The sequence below is a fragment of the Panulirus ornatus genome, chromosome 1 (genome assembly GCF_036320965.1).
Source record: "Panulirus ornatus isolate Po-2019 chromosome 1, ASM3632096v1, whole genome shotgun sequence".
NCBI lineage: Eukaryota > Metazoa > Arthropoda > Malacostraca > Decapoda > Palinuridae > Panulirus > Panulirus ornatus.
The window spans coordinates 21,727,872-21,742,344 of NC_092224.1; the positions used below are offsets into that span (position 1 = coordinate 21,727,872).

General features: G+C 39.5%; 1 protein-coding gene across 8 annotated transcripts in view; it reads right to left on the minus strand.

Annotated features, from left to right (window-relative positions):
- The window catches only part of Spred (Sprouty-related protein with EVH-1 domain), a 215,361-nt gene that overhangs the window by 29,528 nt on the left and 171,360 nt on the right, over window positions 1–14,473 (minus strand). For 5 of the 8 annotated variants that reach the window (XM_071688249.1, XM_071688345.1, XM_071688083.1 and 2 more), the window contains one exon: window positions 6,748–6,858. The exons of the other annotated variants lie outside the window; for them this stretch is intronic. In XM_071688249.1, coding sequence (XP_071544350.1) covers window positions 6,748–6,858 — 111 coding nt within the window. The remainder of the gene's footprint in view (window positions 1–6,747; window positions 6,859–14,473) is intronic. 8 annotated transcript variants of the gene reach the window in all.

Sequence of the window (14,473 nt, forward strand, 5' to 3'; positions counted from 1 at the left end):
TCAGTGGATTGAATCAAGGCATGTGTATGGGGGTGGGTTGGGCCATTTCTTTTGTCTGTTTCCTTGCGCTACCTCGCAAACGCAGGAGACCGGCAAAAAAAAAAAAAAAAAAAAAAAAAAAAAAAAAAAAAAAAAAAAAAAGGTTTGTTGAAAGTGTTTGTTGATAGAGTGGCAGATATAGGGTGTTTTGGTCGAGTGGTGTGCAAAGTGAGAGGGTTAGGGAAAATGATTTGGTAAACAGAGAAGAGGTAGTAAAAGCTTTGCAGAAGATGAAAGCCAGCAAGGCAGCAGGTTTGGATGGTATTGCAGTGGAATTTATTAAAAAAGGGGGTGACTGTATTATTGACTGGTTGGTAAGGTTATTTAATGTATGTATGACTCATGGTGAGGTGCCTGAGGATTGGCGGAATGCGTGCATAGTGCCATTGTACAAAGGCAAAGGGGATAAGAGTGAGTGCTCAAATTACAGAGGTATAAGTTTGTTGAGTATTCCTGGTAAATTATATGGGAGGGTACTGATTGAGAGGGTGAAGGCATGTACAGAGCATCAGATTGGGGAAGAGCAGTGTGGTTTCAGAAGTGGTAGAGGATGTGTGGATCACGTGTTTGCTTTGAAGAATGTATGTGAGAAATACTTAGAAAAGCAAATGGATTTGTATGAAGCATTTATGGATCTGGAGAAGGCATATGATAGAGTTGATAGAGATGCTCTGTGGAAGGTATTAAGAATATATGGTGTGGGAGGCAAGTTGTTAGAAGCAGTGAAAAGTTTTTATCGAGGATGTTACTAAGGCATGTGTACGTGTAGGAAGAGAGGAAAGTGATTGGTTCTCTGTGAATGTAGGTTTGCGGCAGGGGTGTGTGATGTCTCCATGGTTGTTTAATTTGTTTATGGATGGGGTTGTTAGGGAGGTGAATGCAAGAGTTTTGGAAAGAGGGGCAAGTATGAAGTCTGTTAGGGATGAGAGAGCTTGGGAAGTGAGTCAGTTGTTGTTCGCTGATGATACAGCACTGGTGGCTGATTCATGTGAGAAACTGCAGAAGCTGGTGACTGAGTTTGGTAAAGTGTGTGAAAGAAGAAAGTTCAGAGTAAATGTGAATAAGAGCAAGGTAATTATGTACAGTAGGGTTGAGGGTCAAGTCAATTGGGAGGTAAGTTTGAATGGAGAAAAACTGGAGGAAGTAAAGTGTTTTAGATATCTGGGAGTGGATCTGGCAGCGGATGGAACCATGGAAGCGGAAGTGGATCATACGGTGGGGGGAGGGGGCGAAAATCCTGGGAGCCTTGAAGAATGTGTGGAAGTCGAGAACATTATCTCGGAAAGCAAAAATGGGTATGTTTGAAGGAATAGTGGTTCCAACAATGTTGTATGGTTGCAAGTCGTGGGCTATGGATAGAGTTGTGCGCAGTAGGATGGATGTGCTGGAAATAAGATGTTTGAGGACAATGTGTGGTATGAGGTGGTTTGATCGAGTAAGTAACGTAAGGGTAAGAGAGATGTGTGGAAATAAAAAGAGCGTGGTTGAGAGAGCAGAAGAGGGTGTTTTGAAATGGTTTGGGCACATGGAGAGAATGAGTGAGGAAAGATTGACCAAGAGGATATATGTGTCGGAGGTGGAGGGAACGAGGAGAAGTGGGAGACCAAATTGGAGGTGGAAAGATGGAGTGAAAAAGATTTTGTGTGATCGGGGCCTGAACATGCAGGAGGGTGAAAGGAGGGCAAGGAATAGGGTGAATTGGATCGATGTGGTATACCAGGGTTGACGTGCTGTCAGTGGATTGAATCAGGGCATGTGAAGCGTCTGGGGTAAACCATGGAAAGCTGTGTAGGTATGTATATTTGCGTGTGTGGACGTATGTATATACATGTGTATGGGGGTGGGTTGGGCCATTTCTTTCATCTGTTTCCTTGCGCTACCTCGCTAACGCGGGAGACAGCGGCAAAAAAAAAAAAAAAAAAAAAAAAAAAAAAAAAAAAAAAAAAATATATATATATATATATATATATATATATATATATATATATATATATATTTTTTTTTTACTTTGTCGCTGTCTCCCGCGTTTGCGAGGTAGCGCAAGGAAACAGATGAAAGAAATGGCCCAACCCCCCCCATACACATGTATATACATATGTCCACACATGCAAATATACATACCTACACAGCTTTCCATGGTTTACCCCAGACGCTTCACATGCCTTGATTCAATCCACTGACAGCACGTCAACCCCGGTATACCACATCGCTCCAATTCACTCTATTCCTTGCCCTCCTTTCACCCTCCTGCATGTTCAGGCCCCGATCACACAAAATCTTTTTCACTCCATCTTTCCACCTCCAATTTGGTCTCCCTCTTCTCCTTGCTCCCTCCACCTCCGACACATATATCCTCTTGGTCAATCTTTCCTCACTCATCCTCTCCATGTGCCCAAACCACTTCAAAACACCCTCTTCTGCTCTCTCAACCACGCTCTTTTTATTTCCACACATCTCTCTTACCCTTACGTTACTCACTCGATCAAACCACCTCACACCACACATTGTCCTCAAACATTTCATTTCCAGCACATCCATCCTCCTGCGCACAACTCTATCCATAGCCCACGCCTCGCAACCATACAACATTGTTGGAACCACTATTCCTTCAAACATACCCATTTTTGCTTTCCGAGATAATGTTCTCGACTTCCACACATTCTTCAAGGCCCCCAGAATTTTCGCCCCCTCCCCCACCCTATGATCCACTTCCGCTTCCATGGTTCCATCCGCTGCCAGATCCACTCCCAGATATCTAAAACACTTCACTTCCTCCAGTTTTTCTCCGTTCAAACTCACCTCCCAATTGACTTGACCCTCAACCCTACTGTACCTAATAACCTTGCTCTTATTCACATTTACTCTTAACTTTCTTCTTCCACACACTTTACCAAACTCAGTCACCAGCTTCTGCAGTTTCTCACATGAATCAGCCACCAGCGCTGTATCATCAGCGAACAACAACTGACTCACTTCCCAAGCTCTCTCATCCCCAACAGACTTCATACTTGCCCCTCTTTCCAAAACTCTTGCATTTACCTCCCTAACAACCCCATCCATAAACAAATTAAACAACCATGGAGACATCACACACCCCTGCCGCAAACCTACATTCACTGAGAACCAATCACTTTCCTCTCTTCCTACACGTACACATGCCTTACATCCTCGATATATATTGAATGGAGAAAAACTGGAGGAAGTGAAGTGTTTTAGATATCTGGGAGTGGATCTGGCAGCGGATGGAACCATGGAAGCGGAAGTGGATCATAGGGTGGGGGAGGGGGCGAAAATTCTGGGAGCCTTGAAGAATGTGTGGAAGTCGAGAACATTATCTCGGAAAGCAAAAATGGGTATGTTTGAAGGAATAGTGGTTCCAACAATGTTGTATGGTTGCGAGGCGTGGACTATGGATAGAGTTGTGCGCAGGAGGATGGATGTGCTGGAAATGAGATGTTTGAGGACAATGTGTGGTGTGAGGTGGTTTGATCGAGTAAGTAACGTAAGGGTAAGAGAGATGTGTGGAAATAAAAAGAGCGTAGTTGAGAGAGCAGAAGAGGGTGTTTTGAAATGGTTTGGTCACATGGAGAGAATGAGTGAGGAAAAATTGACCAAGAGGATATATGTGTCGGAGGTGGACGGAACGAGGAGAAGAGGGAGACCAAATTGGAGGTGGAAAGATGGAGTGAAAAAGATTTTGTGTGATCGGGGCCTGAACATGCAGGAGGGTGAAAGGAGGGCAAAGAATAGAGTAAATTGGAGCGATGTGGTATACCGGGGTTGACGTGCTGTCAGTGGATTGAATCAAGGCATGTGTATGGGGGTGGGTTGGGCCATTTCTTTTGTCTGTTTCCTTGCGCTACCTCGCAAACGCGAGAGACAGAAAAAAAAAAAAAAAAAAAAATATATATGTATATATATATATATTTCTTTCTTTTTCTTTCATACTATTTGCCATTTCCCACGTTAGCGAGGTTGCATTAAGAACAGAGGACTGGGCCTTTGAGGGAATATCCTCACCTGTTTCCTCGCTGTTTCCCATGTCAGGAAAATGAAACAAGTTCCAAAGTGCACTTTCATAATCTTTAACGTGATTAAACAAAGCATTTGATTCTTGTCCTGTTCTTATACTATATTTATGTTGCTTAATTTTAACAAAGAAATCCTTACCAGTCTCCCAACCTAAAACATATTAAAATTTTCACAGGTTGCTTAAATCCCTTAATGTAGCCTTCAACAATAACTTCACTATAAAAAATATCTGAACAAGAAAAACTGATAAGGATCTTTCTGTAAGACTGAAGCAACATAAATACTGTGAAAGAACAGGATAAGAATCAAACGTGTTGCTTAATCGCATCAAAAATTACAACCACTGTAATGACTGGAGTAATGCCAAGTCAGTTATCAACTAACTGTAACTCCTTTACCAGGAGAAATATCATTGACTCCTCTATCATCAAATACACAAAGAACTGTAACACTAATATTAGTGAAGGTCTACACAAATTGGATAGCTTTAATGTACACCAAATTTATAAACAGTTCCCTTTCTTGTCTGTATAATGAAAATCTTATAACAATTATGTTGCCAGACCTGAACACATCAACCCATGAAAATCTTATAACAATTATGTTGCCAGACCTGAACACATCAACCCAACACCACCAATCTGGTAACACATGTTTACCAATGGTGTCTTAGAAACGTCTCTTCCTTGTATATCAAACGACTGTTCTATGTCTTCTTTCTCATTCTTGTAACTCCCCTAACAATATGATCATTACACGAAAGTGCACTTGGGAACTTTTCGTGTTTCATTTTCCTTCTTTTTTTTTTTAACTAGATCACATACACCATTGTGACCTCTTGCAATATTATCATCTATTACCATACTTAATCACTGTTTACTGCAACAGCGAGGTAGCACCAGGAACACAAATGAAGAATGGTCCACCCACTCATATACACATATATTCGCTATTCCTTGCATGTCTCTCACTCTCCTGTATGCCTGGGCCCCAATTGCTCAAAATCTTTTTCACTCCATCCCTCCACCTCCAATTTGGCCTCCCACTTCTTGTTCCCTCCACCTGACACATACATCCTCTTTGTCAACCTTTCCTCAGTCATTATCTCCATATATCCAAACCATTTGAACACAACCTCTTCTGCTCTCTCAACCACATTATTTTCATTTCCATACATCTCTCTTACCCTTTCATTACTTACTCGATCAAACCACCTCACACCACATAGTGTCCTTAAACATTTCATTTCCAACACTTCCACTCCTCTGTACAACCCTATCCATAATCTATGCCTCAACCATATAATATTGTTGGAACTACTATTCCTTCAAACATAAACATTTTTGCTCTTCGAGGTAAAATTCTCTCCTTCTAAACATTCTTCATTGTTCCTAAAACCTTTGCCCCCTCCCCCACCCTGTGACTCACTTCCGCTTCCATGGTTCCATTAGCTGGACGAGACTCCTGTCGCATAAAGTTACTAATTACTGTAAATATGTGGCCCATTAAAAAAGAAAAAACTCAAATTATTGTGAAAAAGGCAACAAATGATTATATACAAAAAGCGAATGTATTTTTTTGGGAAAAAGGTAACTGACTTCACAGTAATTTCAGAATAAAATATCAATTTTGTTTTTCTTTTGCTAGGAATGTTTAATATTATGTTGAGTGTGAGCAAATGGGATACAGGCTTTTCAAAAACATGTTAAGATGGGGAGAGGGAGAAAGTAGGCACTACATTCATGAAATTACACTAAGTAATGGATGGATAAACAATGTTTATTAATTGAATGATGACCGAGTGTCCTTTATATGCCTCAAAGTTAGAGACAGGTGAACTAAGGTTTATCCACAGGAGGAGGGTCGGGGGCTCCATTTTCAAAATGGTTTATAACCCCATCATTCCTGATGGCAAAATCTTCCCTTAAAATGCAACCCTGTTGCTACAAGTAAAACATGTTGGGAGGACAATTTTTCATGCAAGACTTTGTCAGTAATCAATATCTTACCAGCTTCTAATGCTGATGTAGACAAGCTTTCAGTAAGTTGTAAATTATATAAAAAACTTTTGAAATTATTCATGAATTGCTATACCGAATTAAGTGTATTCATCATAGCAAACTGCGCTTATGGGCTACGAAAACAAATATGTATGTTAAGTTTCAATCAGATGTTACTGGACTCCACATGCTTGGATTATACTGCAAGCAAAAAGTCTCCTTTGGAGAGGCAGGATCATTGAAAGTGCAGCCTCGTCAAAGAACTACTCACTCCAAAGAATCCATATTTCTCTACTACTGGAAGGAGAATAGCTTTGGGATACAAGAGCCCTTAGAAAGAGGTCCTAGGCAATGCTAAGACTCTTTCTGAAGTCCTAAGGTAGTTATAGCTATATATTTCAATTAAATCTTATTAAAAAAATTTTGGAATGAGAAAATCTATTTTAATCTTGTCAGTCATAATATCTGATTAGATTTAAGTGTCTTTCAATAGTATAATAACAATACTCTGTTAATGTTTACACAGCATTTGAAAGGAAGACACTCAGGTGTTTAAAAGTGTAATATTTATTCTCTGGTTACAGGAACAAATTATAACTATCAAGAGAAATGAATAATAAATTGTCCTTTACCAAACACCAGTTATTCCTCTTACATTCCATTGACACATACGAACCTGCTTCTCTTGTTGAAAGTGGTTGCAGGCATGTTGCTTTCATCCGAGGCCATGTGTACCTTTTGTAGGGAATATCTGCAGAACTGGGTTCCCCAGCCCCATCCCCGCAGGCTAACAAAAAAGGAATGTAAGAAGATGGAAATTACAGAAACCTTTGAAAAGGAAAATTAGACATGGTAGACTTGTGCTAGATAAGGTTTAAGAGGTTGAGGGACCTTTGAGTGGGATGAAGTGAAGTGTCTGACAACAAGTGGGCAAGAAGATAACGATCTTCATTCATTACGTGTGGCAGTTTAATAAATATGAGTGGTTTGAAAAGATGACTCTTAAGTGGGTCATATGAGATTACTGCTGCTAAATTCAAGTAAACAGAACATAAGATGACTGTAAAGACTGCACATGAACCAAGCTAAGAAGAGGTTAAAGACACCTCATATAAAGAACTTAAAGGAGCAGTGGATGATGTACATCCTGAGCAGCAACTATGTGATGCATGATTTCAATGGCTAGTTTGGGGACATAGGAGGGGAATATGTGGATTACATGCATCACAAGGCATAAATGTTGCAATTACATACTTCAAATACACGTATTCATTAACAGAGTAGACAAGTGCACGAATTTTAAGTTTCTGGCAAGAAAGAATATAAGTAGTGTGCATGATGTGCATTCTGGAAGATAGCTGGGAGGGAGATTTGGCACATCATATGGTAGTAATATGCAAGTTCACTTTTTATAGTAAAATGGTATACAACTAAAAATACAGGCTTTGACTTTGAAAGTTAAAAACTTCTCTCTAAGGTGATGTCCCATGAGTATGAGATATTCCTTAGGGAATATCTGGTCAGGATCTTTCCAATCCTCATAAATCTAGTGTGGAAGCTCTCTTTTACTCACCATATTTGGTTGATCCTCAAACCATCGAAGCTTTTCCTCATCTATTGGGGTTTGCTCCGAGCCACTCAATGAATACCAACAAGCTGAAGTCAACAAACATTAGCTCCCAGTTATACAGAGCTTCATAATTCACAAATCATGGTGCCAACCCAAAGTGGTCACCAAAAGGTGCTAAGAAAAGGTCTTTCAAAAAAGAGAGAAGGCCAAGCAGGAAAAAAAAAAAAAAATTGCTCACAGGACGCCACCTACAGCAGAAATGGTCTTTCAGCCTTCAAAACTTACATCTCTCATCCCTGAAGTATGTCCCTCGAGTATGAAAGCATGCTCACATGGAGAAGGTTTGAAAAAAAGCTGTAAAATAAGACTGAAAACAAAAGTATAAATACCATCAACCAAATTTCTGGGAAGAGGAATCTCCAGAGTCACTTAGGACAGATCCACCATGTCTAAACTTAGGTACCATCTATGTAGATAGGAGAAAAGTACCAAAGGTATCTTTTCTTGATGTCCATCCATGAAAAGTTTCAGCAGAAGGCTAAGATGGAGGCCACATCTCTAACATGTGCAATAGCATAAAGCCTGGTTTAAGCCAACACGACTAGTTTCTTGCCTATAAAAAATACATGATTTCCTTGGTAATCTTGGGTGAAAACCAAACGATATCAAAGGGATTTACTTTGCCTCAAGGCATGATACTCTCTTAAAGAAAACTTCCAAGACTTAAAGATAATGAGACAATACCTAAATTTAATGGTATTCCTGGCCAAAAACTGGGGTCTGGATTTCTAGACTCATAAAAGTTCAGGGAAAAAAATATTTTTAAACCTAGACAAAGCATGTGCTCCAATAAATTTTCTTTCATAGCCCAAAGCTATAAGGTAAAGTTTTTTCATAGGATGCTGGGAAGCATTTTTTAAAATGCCATAAAAACTAGTCGACCATATAAGATCTCAGACTTTCAAAAGCAGCCACTTAGGAAAAAGGGGAGAAACAAATGGTCTCCCTAAAAAGAATGTCCTGAGAAGAGTATCCTAGACAGAGCCTGTCAAATTAGTATCAAAGGGGCTCACGGAAGATACTTTTATCATTAGAGGCAATAGTATTACTAGCCATGTATCTCTCATAAAACAGGCTAGAAAAGAACACAAACTTTCCATTATGTGCATTGCATCAAAATCTTGTAGGAAGGCCTGAAAGAATTTCCATACACTGATACTGTCATTGTGTAGAAGGGTGAAGTTTTACACTGTAAAAGATTATCCATTAAGCATTCTTGAGGCTGCGATTCTAAGAACAAAATGAGGTTGTCTAGAAAACCAAGGAATCAAAAAAATGTATGGCAAAGCCAAAGAACTCTAGCACCAGGGATGCTTGTCCTACCTGGGGGCTGCTAACATCACTAAACCTTTCAAAGTTTAAGAACTTGGCCATGAAGATGAACATGCGAAAGAGAATAATCTGATCCTAGTGATTTCAATCCAAGGGAAGTGCACCTGTTCCCAATGTATCTGAGAAGGCATCTGCCCAGGCAGTGCACATTTCTTTGAGATGAGAAGCTTGGCAAAAGATATTTTTGGGCAAGGCCAAGCAAAAGAATTTTTGTGCTAATTCTAAGAGAGCAAGTAGTATGCTAGTCTCTGTTCATCAAGCATTGAGCAGTCTTGGTATCATGCAACAGAAAAGAAATTCTGTACCTGGGCATCAGGACATCGTTGGGGAATAAATATAAAACCAACAGTTCCTTTAAGTTAATATGATACGATTTCTGTATCCTAACCTAACATGACCTTCAGATTCAAGAGTTCATCCAAACACTTAGAAATCTGTGGGACTTGATGATAAGTCCCATGAATAGTTTATGGATGATTTCTGTTTGCAGTTGGAAGAAAAAAGATTACCCAGAGTTATTTCATTTTTACCTGCAGCCCGGTCATGTTCATGTAAAACTGAATTTATCCAGAATTCGCTGTAGATGATGTTGATACACCAAGGCCCGGGAAAATAAGGCAATCATAGCATCTGCATAATCCCAAGCTTTGTCCAGTCTGAGTGTTCCACTTTATAGCTAACCAAGCAAGATTTGGCTGGGAAATGAGAGGGATCTTGGCCCAGCTAATGATAAAATCCATAACTACAAGTCTCAAGAATCGAAGTCCTTGACTAGCATATTCCCTTTTAAGGATGACATTACCAGAAAATCATCAAAGTAAGCAAAAACTATCACAATAGGGTATATGAACACAATTCTGAGGAACAGTGCAGCTCTGTAAGACTAGGAGCTGGTGAAGTCAGCCTGGTTGCATTCCTGATTGGCTGAGAGCAAACCCCACTAGACAAGCAAAGGCCTAAATGATACAAGAATTAACTAAATGGGGTGAGGAGAAGAGAGCTTCCTCATCAGTTTTATGAGGGTACCAAAGAGGAGAGAATTTTGCAAAGAAAAAAAGTTGAGGAATGAAAGTGCAAAACTTCACTTTTGAGAAAGGTTGAGTTGGGTGTGAAAATACAACCACTACAATTTGAAGCTGAGGTAATGTGAAGACAATAACAGTCCATTATCAAAGGCTGCCACAAAGCTATAGGTTGTCGAAAAAGAGGCAAAGAATAAATGATTGAAGATTCAAGAAAAGTGAATAAGAATAAAGGTTGGAAAAATCAAACCTGCCAGAAAATAGTGTTGCATGGAAGATGATAATGGTAACTTATAATCCCCAATAAAAAATGTTCAAAAGTACTGTATATGTGCCTAACAGAAAATCAAATGAGCATCTCAGAATAAAAATGGACGAGACTCTAGAGAAGAAAATTATGCCATCTTAGAAGGAGGTAAACAGATGTCAAAGCAAGGTATGTGTAAAAAAAAAAAGCAACAATACAGGTCTATGAGACAGACACAATAAGGAAAAGTTTGTGAGAGATGGATAAAGTACTGTAAAGAGCTTACTGAGAATGATAATGAGAAAGGTGGTAAGGTTGTACTGGATACAAACCAAGACAGAGGAACAAATGTACAAGATATGTCACTGTGGGCACAGTTAATCAAATCATATCATGGGTGTGTGTTTATTCCCATACTTCCAACCGTTTTTAAGTGATTCACTTATATCAAACAAATACTTACATTGCAACTAATAATGAGAAAAATGTGTTGGAGAAGAGTATAGAATGTATCCCAATTGGCAAAGCATCACCACAAGTCTGGAGGTGGTATACGCCACTCTTTGAAGAATTTTCATATCCCCATTTCAGAATTTTTTTTTAACATGGAAATAGTCATTCATATTTGAGCAGACAAAATAAAGTAAAGTAAATGTCAGCTTAGGTTTACTCACCTCCATGCCTTTCTCAAAAATTCTATGGGGAATCTATGTAGCTAGTCACCTCCATGATTTTCAGAAGACAAACATGCATTGTAGGCAAAAAAGTTACCTTTAGTCTTCTAAACTTGAATTATACTGTACATACATAATGCTTTCATCATCATAAGCACTGTCAAACTTCTTACTTGTATAGAAAACTGGGGAAACTGAATGTGTGGGTGGCGATGAGCTCCATGGAGGGATAATGACAGACACTGAACGCAAGTGATTAGTCAGTTTCTAAGCCTGTGCTGCCATAAGTCTTCAAGCAAGATGATTCAAGTTTCTAGAATTTTCAAGGAATGTAATAAATGGTCTTCATAAAATATAATGGAGTACTAATTCACAATAGGGAAGTTTACTATTCAAAGTGAAAGTACTTAAAAATAACAGTACCTTTTGAAAAGCAGTTCCTTAACGAAGCAACTCGGTCATTTTTCCTCTGCTTCACTAGGTATCCAAGCCAATTTTCCCATTCACTAACACAATAATACAAATTTGAAAATCCACCATCAGATAGAAAAAAATCCCTAAAATAAAATAAAGACACTAAAACTGTCTATAGAGATTTTTTAAAGGAAAAAGACTAGTCTAAAATAAATAATAAATATCAATAATAATAATGATAATAAAAATAATAATAATGACCATGGAAAGGTTTGTGGGTCCTGTTTATGGATAGGGGGCTGTGCCTTCAGTGCATTGCACATGACAGCTAGAGAATGGATGGGAGCAAATGCAGCCTTTCTTTGTCTGTTCCTGATGCACCTCGCTAATGTGGGAAACAGCGACCAATTGTAAAAATAATGATAATAACAGTAGTAGTAGTAATAATAAAAACTGTAACAATAATGATACTAATACTAGTAACAGTAATAATAATAATAATAATAACAATAATAATGATAATAACAATAATAATAATGATAATAATAATAACAATAATAATAGACGTGCTGTCAATGGACTGAACTAGGGCATATGAAACGTCTGGGATAAACCATGGAAAGGTCTGTGGTGCCTGGATGTGGATAGGGAGTTGTGATTTCGGTGCATTACACATGACAGTTAGAGACTGAGTGTGAACAAATGTGGCCCCTTTTTTTGTCTGTTTTCCTGGCACTACTATGCTGAAGCAGGGGTAGCGATGCTGTTTCCTGTGGGGCAGGATAGTGCCAGGAATGGAGGAAGGCAAGCAAAAGAAGGAACAGAGAAGGGGGCCAGGTGAGGATATTTCCTCAAAGGCCCAGTCCTCTGTTCTTAGCGCTACCTCGCTAATGCGGGAAATGGCGAATAGTATGAAAGAAAAAAGAAAGATATATATATATATATATATATATATATATATATATATATATATATATATATATATATATATATATATATATATATTTTCCCTGGGGATAGGGGAGAAAAAATATTTCCCATGCATTCCTCACGTGTCGTAGAAGGCAACTAAAGGGGACGGGAGCGGGGGTCTAGAAACCCTCCCCTCCTTGTATTCTAACTTTCTAAAAGGGGTAACAGAAGAAGGAGTCACGTAGGGAGTGCTCATCCTTCTCGAAGGCTAAGATTGGGTGTGTGGATGTAACCAAGATGAGAAAAAAGGAGAGACAGGTAGTATGTTTGAGGAAAGGAACTTGGATGTTATGGCTTTGAGTGAAACGAAGCTCAAGGGTAAAGGGGAAGAGTCGTTTGGGAATGTCTTGGGAGTAAAGTCAGGGGTTAAAGAGAGGTCAAGAGCAAGGGAAGGCATAGCACTACTCCTGAAACAGGAGTGGTGGGAATATGTGATAGAGTGTAAGAAAGTAAACTGTAGATTGATATGGGTAAAACTGAAAGTGGATGGAGAGAGATGGGTGATTACTGGTGCATATGCACTTGGGCATGAGAAGAAAGATCATGAGAGGCAAGTGTTTTGGGAGCAGTTGAGTGTGTTAATAGTTTTGATGCACGAGATCGGATTATAGTGATGGGTGATTTAAATGCAAAGGTGAGTAATGTGGCAGTTGAGGGGATAATTAGTGTACATGGGGTGTTCAGTGTTGCAAACGGAAATGGTGAAGAGCCTGTAGATTTATGTGCTGAAAAAGGACTGGTGAATGGGAATACCTGGTTTAAAAAGAGAGATACATAAGTATATGTATGTAAGTAGGTGAGATGGCCAGAGAGCATCATTGGATTAAGTGTTAATTGATAGGCATGCCAAAGAGAGGCTTTTGGATGTTAATGTGCTGAGAGGTGCAAGTGGAGGGATGTCTGATCGTTATCTTGTGGAGGCGAAGGTGAAGATTTGCAGAGATTTTCAGAAACGAAGGGAGATTGTTGGGGTGAAGAGATTGATGAGAGTAAGTGAGCTTGGGAAGGAGACTTGTGTGAGGAAGTACCAGGAGAGAATGAATACAGAATGGAAAAAGGTGAGAACACAAGACATAAGGGGAGTGGGGGAAGAATGGAATGTATTTAGAGAAGCAGTGATGACTTGTGCAAAAGATGCTTGTGGCATGAGAAGCGTGGGAGGTGGGCAGATTAGAAAGGGTAGCGAGTGGTGGGATGAAGAAGTAAGATTATTAGTGAAAGAGAAGAGAGAGGCATTTGGATGATTTTTGCAGGGAAATATGGCAAATGACTGGGAAATGTATAAAAGAAAGAGGCAGGAGGTCAAGAGAAAGGTGCAAGAGGCAAAAAAGGGGGTAAATGAGAGTTGGGGTGAGAGTATCATTAAATTTTAAGGAGAATAAAAAGATGTTTTGGAAGGAGTTAAATAAAGTGTGGAAGACAAGGGAAAAAATGGGAACATCAGTGAAGGGGGCTAATGGGGAGGTGATAACAAGTAGTGGTGATGTGAGAAGGAGATGGAGTGAGTATTTTGAAGGTTTGTTGAATGTGTTTGATAACAGAGTGGCAGATATTGGGTGTTTTGGTCGAGGTGGTGTGCAAAGTGAGAGGGTTAGGGAGCGTTGAAAAATGTGTGGAAGTCGAGAACGTTATCTCGGAAAGCAAAAATGGGTATGTTTGAAGGAATAGTGGTTCCAACAATGTTATATGGTTGCAAGGCGTGGGCTATAGATAAGAGTTGTGCGGAGGAGGGTGGATGTGCTGGAAATGAGATGTTTCAGGACAATATGTGGTGTGAGGTGGTTTGATCGAGTAAGTAATAATAAGGTAAGAGAGATGTGTGGTAATAAAAAGAGTGTGGTTGAGAGAGCAGAAGAGGGTGTGTTGAAATGGTTTGGTCACATGGAGAGAATGAATGAGGAAAGATTGACCAAGAGGATATATGTGTCAGAGGTGGAGGGAACAAGGAGAAATGGGAGACCAAATTGGAGGTGGAAAGATGGAGTGAAAAAGATTTTGAGTGATTGGGGCCTGAACATGCAGGAGGGTGAAAGGCATGCAAGGAATAGAGTGAATTGGAACGATGTAGTACACCGGGGTCGACGTGCTGTCAATGGATTGAACCAGGGCAT